The sequence below is a fragment of the Anolis carolinensis genome, chromosome 1, assembly GCF_035594765.1.
Source record: "Anolis carolinensis isolate JA03-04 chromosome 1, rAnoCar3.1.pri, whole genome shotgun sequence".
In the NCBI taxonomy this organism is placed as follows: domain Eukaryota; kingdom Metazoa; phylum Chordata; class Lepidosauria; order Squamata; family Dactyloidae; genus Anolis; species Anolis carolinensis.
Genome location: NC_085841.1, coordinates 241,299,514 through 241,306,836, shown reverse-complemented (window position 1 = coordinate 241,306,836; position 7,323 = coordinate 241,299,514). Strand labels below are relative to the sequence as shown.

The following is a 7,323-nucleotide window of genomic DNA, read 5'->3' as shown; positions in this document are numbered from 1 at the left end:
GAGGCAGTGACTGCGGCGCCACACTGCACCCATTCATTCTAAAATGCACCTTATTCAGAAACGACGGCTCCTGAAAGACAACAACAGGGCTACTTCCGGCGGTGCCTGAATCTCCTTCCTCTTCCTTTCGGAGGCTGCTGGTGCCTCGGGATCCACGGTAAGGAAGGAAGGAAAGCCAGAGAAGAGCATGCTGGGAACTGTAGTTTTCAGTCGCTGGAGGGAGGGCTGAAGTTTGCCCAGGCCTGGTCTATACTTTATAACAGGCATGGGCAAACTTGGGCCTTTCCTCCAGGTGTTTTGGACTTCAACTCCCGCCATTCCTCACAGCCTCAGGCCCCTTCCTTTTCCCCCTCAGCCGTTTAAGCGGCTGAGGGGGAAAAGGAAGGGGCCTGAGGCTGTGAGGAATGGCGGGAGTTGAAGTCCAAAACACCTGGAAGGAGGCCCCAAGTTTGCCCTTGCATGCTTTATAATGCATGAAATTGGACACAGCTTGGGCTGCCATGACTCAGTGTTGTGCAATCCAGGAGCTGTACTTTGGTGTGACTCCAGAGAAGTCAAAGAAGAAAGTTATAGATCTTGTCAAACTACAACTCCCTGGGCTAGGCCCGTAGCCAGAAACAAAATTGCGGATTCGAACCGGCAACCTTCAGGTCAGCAATCCAACCTTCAGGTCAGCAGTCCAGTCGGAACAAGGGTTTGACAGAGTGGTTCTCACCCTGGGGTCCGAAATGGCCTTCAACTGCCAGAAATCCTAACAGCTGGTAAAAATAATTAGGATTTCTGGGAGTTGTAGGCCAAAAACATCTGGGAACCCCAGGTTGAGAGCCACTGGTTTAACCCATTGCGCCATCGCAGCTCCTATGATGACAGGTTACATCAGGACATTTTCCACTGTGAATTAGCAAGAAGTTTTCAGCCAAGCACAAGTTATTCTGATGTTACTCATTTTTTGTTATCTATTGAAGACTTCCATTGCATTTTCCCATCACATAAATGGTTTAGCAACCAACATACCAAGCTTCTGATGACCACCTTTACCCCCAACTTCTCCTCCAAACACCACACCGTACTTACAGAGGGCACCTTATCAGTGAAATGAGTTGGCTAACCAAAGAAATCCATTGAACCATTTGGGTTGAAATCTTAGATGCCTCTTCTTATCCACAGGAAATCCATATCTTGTCAATGGAGTCTGTGGATTTTGCACTAATTGAGCTTTGACTTGGTCACCAGAAACAGTCTTGTTCATATAAAGTCCAATGACACACCTTATTCTCATTGCTCCTCTTCCATTATCTCTTTGGCAGCACTTGGATTAGATCAACCAGTGGCAAACACCTCAGTTTCCACAATTTCCTCAGTTTTCACCCGCAGTCCAGGTCAAATTCTTCTGTCCCACACCTTAGGCTTTGCCTGTCAGCTACCTCATTTTGGAAACTTCCACTATGGTCGCTTCCACTATGTCAATTATTGCTTCTATTGCAATTTAAATTGGTAGAAAGGTAGGTAATTATAGTGTGAACAATCACAATTTGGTTGAGATAATGCTTGTAGTTCTGGAGGGACTCTAATTTTTGCTTCTCATATACTTGGCATGAGGATCAGGTTAATCAGTTAAAATTAATGAGTAAACCTGGGGTTTTTTTTTACCTGAAAAATTTCGGGAGTGGTTTGAACCCCTAAACCTCCCCTTGGCTATAGGCTTGCCCTGGACCCTAGAGCATTGAGGTCTGGCAGCTGAAGCTGTGGTCAGGCAGCGTTCGTTCTATATTGTTGATGAACCTTCATGCAACACTCCGACCACCGCTCCATGCTGGCTGTTGTGCTTGTTATCTTTTCTCAATCTTGCCTTTGCCAGAGATTCCCAAACCAAGTACAATTCAGAAATGATTCCAAGAGAAAACGGAGGCTCATTAGAAACATTTCTGTGTCTTCTTCCATTTGCTCTCCCTGTTTCTTATTGTGGTGTATGAAGGAGTTCCAATTACAGTTTAATGATAATAATAATAATAATAAACTTTATTTATATCCCACCCCATCTCTGCAAGGGACTCGGGACAGCTCACAGCATGAATAAATACAATACAATACATAGAATAGAATAAACAATTAATAACGCATCCAATCAATATAAAAACAAACAAAATACGGCACAAACAAGCAAACAAAATTAACAACAAAAATTATAAAACATTAGATTAAAAACACAGCAATTCCTATGAGCTAAAAGGGGCCTAATACCCAAATCGAGGTACTTCCATATCACAGAGATTGACTAATCATTGCCAAAGGCATTTTTAAATAGCCATGTCTTCAAGTCCCTCCTAAATGTCATAAGGATGGTTGTCTAATTTCCCTGGAGAGGAAGTTCCAGACCTGGGTGCCCACTATTGAGAAGGCACTCTCCCTCGATCGAGAGGAGGGCCTCCCTTGTCAACCCTAAGGCCCAAACAGGTTCATAGGGGGGATGCGGTCGCGTAAATAGGCAGGACCTGAACTGTTCAGAGCTTTTTTGTTCCTAGGTTATATATGTCATTTCCTAATTGGTTCTATCATAAAAACATGAGGAAAGTTTATTAAACTGCAAAAAATTTAATTTTTGTGGGACATCCTGTTGCATATGTTGCTCTAGTTTGTCAATAAATATCTCATAGAGTCTCAACCAATTCAACCTAGTTTGTGGCAGTCACAAAAACGAAGTTTCTGGAGTAGAACAACTACTTTCAAAGGAAGTACTGCACAATTAAACAGGAAATAATACTTTTGAACCCGGAACAGATAATTTTTCAATTTTTTTACACAAAAATGTGTACATTTTTGGGAGGGTATGTGTATTTGTTTGTGTATGTATGCCTCTTCAAGTCTTAACACAGATCCCATGAATTAAATAGAGTTTTCTTAGACAAGGAATATTTTAAGGTGGTCTGTCATTCCACTGAAATAAGATCTACAGCACCTAGTGTTCCTTCGTCTCTTGCAACCAATTTATAGATGCATCTCTTTTTATTGCAAATGGAAAAGGAACATGTTATTGCTTTTATTTTATAGCTTTCCCCCCTTTTTACAGCTTATAGTTTTTGTTCCCACACACATCATAACCACAGGAGTCTGGGTTGCACAAATTCAGTGTTTGAAAAATCTGATTTATCCAAAGCATGATTTTTAAGTGAAATCATGTAGAATGAAAATTCTGGATCTCCAGCCTCATGTATTTGAAATAAAACCCTCATGACATCAAATCCTGATTTATTTTTAAAAGCTGGACTATTCTGAATTTGAGTGGTAAATGTGGTGGGCAAAGTTCTGTTACTGATCTTTATTTAACCTTAGCAAATACTTCCAGTTATTTATTGTGCAGAAATAAGAAACAATATGCTTAAATGAAGCATCTGGAAATAAACATCATGATTGTTAACAGGATGGAGAGCTTTGAGGACATGGAAAACAAACTCCTTCAGCAGCCTTGGGCTTCGGTGTGCTTTGCTGAATCAACTACATTGATGGTCAAGGCATGGTTTGGAGATGCTGGCTATGCCTTACTCCTCTCTGATCTCAGCAATATGTGGTATGAAACTGCAGATACCGAGGTGATACAACAGAGATCAAAGGTAAGTGAAGAATTAAAGCTGTGTGATATGCTGAATAATTTTGCAGAGAGAAGGCATTCCTAATTGTAATCATACTTTGCAATTCTCCAACAGTCTTGAAATTCTGGCTGCTGTTCTGTTTCTAGGCACAGCCTCTAAATTACTAGAAAAAGCCTTCCCGTTGTGTTGAAACTAAGTTTTTTTTTAAAAAAGCACTGTGGCATAGAATATGATATGTACATGTCTGGTACAGTTTATTATATGACTAACATATATATACAGTAGAGTCTCACTTATCCAACATAAACGGGCCGGCACAACGTTGGATAAGCAGATATGTTGGATAATAAGGAGAGCTTAAGGAGAAGCCTATTAAAGATCAAATTAGGTTATGATTTTACAAATTAAGCACCAAAACATCATGTTACACAACAAATTTGACAGAAAAAATAGTTCAATACACAGTAATGCTATGTAGTAATTACTGTATTTACGAATTTAGCACCAAAATATCACGATGTATTGAAAACATAGACTATAAAAATGCGTTGGATAATCCAGAACGTTGGATAAGTGAGTGTTGGATAAGTGAGACTCTACTGTATATACACAGCGTTGCCCAGATGTCCGGTGGTGGTAGTGGTGGGGCTTGCTTTCATGCCTTCTTTTTCTTTTCTTCCCTCTCTTCGTAACTTTTCCCCCTTCCCCTCCCTCCCTTCCTTTCTTCTCTCCTTCCCTCCCATGCATGTCGCCTTCCTTTCCCAATGACATCAACGAGGGTCACTTCACCTAGCAACAGCCAATCTAGTGATATTGCAAAGAGCCACTTCACCTAGCAACAGCCTTTGTGGTACAAACAGACAACATACATGCATACATATTTTGACTTTTGTAGGTATAGACAATTTCTGTCCATATCAAAGGATTCTGCATCCATAGATTCAACCATCCAGGCTTTGATTTTTTTTTTAAAAATCCAAAATGCAAACTTTGATTTTGCCATTTGATATAAGGCACATCATTTTACTAAACCATTGTATGTAATGTAACCAAACCCTACTGAATACCAAAGGTCCACTGTATATGGAACTGATAAATGGTAGAAATTGTTAGAATGCTACCTTGTAAATAGCACTTAAATAGCCACTTTTCATTCTGGCGGTTATTTGAGAATGAACATATCATTGAGAGTGCTGCAAGAGTTGCATTTTCCTAGGTACAACTATTATATTCTGAGGGCCTGGCAAATGTGATATTACTGCAACAATTAGGGATATTTTGCCCTCTGTATGAATTATTTTTTTCAAAATTTGGGTCCTTTGTTCTGACTATTTTCTGCCCTTGAAAAATGTTTTTTTTTTAGCTGTCTCAAATTCTAGTTGTGTGGCAAAATACAAAAAAACCCCAGGAAATCAATTATTCTTAGAGATGCAAAACACTTGTAGAAATGCCTTTTAAAGCTTCTGGACCATCTGCATGTGCACATGTCTTGGCTGTGGAGGAGAAACTCTTGTCCAGTTATTGGTGGACTAAGTCCCCGCCCCCAATTCCTGCAATGTTTCTGTATGGCTTGTGTGTTGTTCTTTAATCAGGAGCTAAACAAGAGGTTGACAGCCCATGTATCCTCCTTTCTGAGCCACCTACAAGCTCTGATATGTCCTCTTCTGGATGGGGAAAAGAAGGATGCGACCTCCTTCTCCTGCCAACTGAGTTCCAGCATGCTGACTCTTCATGTGAAGAGTGAACTCTCAGGACTGCCTTTTTACTGGGACTTCCACTGTTCAGCTGTGCCCATTGAAATGGTGAGTAGAACAAAAATGGCCATGGGCTAAAAAGTGCTAAGATATCGGTGGACAGTCATGGTGAGAATTATTTAGCTCTCAGATGTTTTGAACTCCCCGACACCAGCATGATAAGGAATTGTGAGGACTCTTGCCCCAAACAGATCAAAGTCCAGTGATTTCCCACCAGCTTGGATTCTGGATCCTGCAGGTAAAGGATTAATGATTTTTGGCTGACAGAATATAACTCTATCTGGAACTGGGTGTGTTTAAACTTCAAACCAGAACCATATTAATCAACTGAAGAAGCTGTTAACTAAGGAATTAATGCAGTTTAACAGCAATTGAACTCCATGGCTAAATGCTATGGAATCCTGGAACTGGTAATTTGATGAGACACCAGAGACAGCTAAAGATCTTGCAAAACTATAGCTCGGGCCCCATCTACACTGCTTTATAAAATGCACATTATCTGCTTTGGACTGGGTTATATTAGTCTACGCTAATCTGGATTTTATATGGAAGTGTAGATAGGTCCTCACATAATTCTACAGTATTGATCCATGGAAGCTAAAGTGGTGTCAAACTGCATTAATTCTACAGTATGCATGCACTCTGAAATGAATGAAGAGTATGTTGTTCTCTTCATAGCTATTGTTTCAGGCCTGTATGTTATTTTATTGAGTATTGCTTAAGACCTGCTTGCTCTTTTGTATGAGCTAGCATGTACTTCTGTTGACAAATGCTGCCAGAGACAGATAATGCAAAATAGAACATAATTATTAGCACAATGACAATTTTTCAGCTGACAGTTCAGTACAAAAAAAATGGCCTGCCCTAAGTTGAATTATTTATTTACTTAGAATCATAGAGTTGGCAGAGACCTCATGGGCCATCCAATCCAGCCCCCTTCCAAGAAACAGGAAAATCACATTCAAAACACTCCCGACAGATGGCCATCCATCCTCTGCTTAAAAGCCCCCAAAGAAGGAGCCTCCACCACACTCCGGGGCAGTGAGTTCCACTACCGAACAGCTCTCACAGTGAGGAAGTTCTTCCTAATGTTCAGGTGGAATCTCCTTTCCTGTAGTTTGAAGCCATTGTTCTGTGTCCTAGTCTCGAGGGCAGCAGAAAACAAGCTTGCTCCCATCTCCCTATGACTTCCCCTCACATCTTGATACATGACCCTCATCATGTCTCCTCTCAGCCTTCTCTTCTGCAGGGTAAACATGACCAGCTCTTGAAGCCGCTCCCCATAGGGCTTGTTCTTCAGACCCTTGATCATTTTAGTCACCCTTGTCTGGGCACATTCCAGTTTTTCAAAGTCTCCCTTAAATTATGGTGCCCAGATTTTGACTTTATTTCTACCCTATCTTTCTCCCCATGGGCACTCAAAGCAGTTCATAATTGTATGATACAACCCAATAAATCTAAAAACAGTGAATACAAAGATAAAAAAAACAATCAAATAGTTGTGTTATGGATATAAACTAAAATGCGTTAAGATATAATAAATATTATTAAAATTACTTTTAAAACTATCAGTCCCCCCCCCCCCCCCAGAATCCCACCCACAACCTCCCCAGCAGTGTGCTCCTCATCCTCCCTCAAATGCCTTCCTGGGCTCTTTTGGGAGGGAGTTCCGAAGTCTGGGAGCAGTCACCAAAAAGGATCTCTCCTGTGTTCCCACCAACACATTTGAGCAGCTAGTGAGGCACAGAGCAGGCCTTCTCTAGTTAAATGCGTTATAAAACATAAAAATTGAGTTTCATAAAAATGTATATTGAACAGTGGGTCCTGGGACCCCCATATTAAAAACCACTACCATAAGATTGTATTGAAACCATGACATTGCCGTTGTTGAAAATGTTTAAATATTTATAGATTACATTTCCTTCCTTTCATTTTCTCTCTTCTACTCTTTATATGAGATTTGCTTGCCTGTTTACCTAATT

At 40.6% G+C, this 7,323-nt stretch overlaps 1 protein-coding gene across 2 annotated transcripts in view; it reads left to right on the top strand.

Moving 5' to 3' along the window:
• Positions 1–18: 18 nt before the first annotated feature.
• Positions 19–7,323, top strand: part of nhej1 (non-homologous end joining factor 1) — a 108,859-nt gene continuing 101,554 nt past the window's right edge. Inside the window, exons 1-3 of one of the 2 annotated variants that reach the window (XM_003214924.4) lie at positions 19–157; positions 3,419–3,608; positions 5,180–5,389. In XM_003214924.4, the coding sequence (XP_003214972.2) occupies positions 3,420–3,608; positions 5,180–5,389 (399 nt within the window). In that variant the 5' untranslated portion in view covers positions 19–157; position 3,419. Of the gene's footprint in view, positions 158–374; positions 651–3,418; positions 3,609–5,179; positions 5,390–7,323 lie in introns of those variants that run through there. The other variant, XM_062967305.1, reaches the window with a different exon arrangement.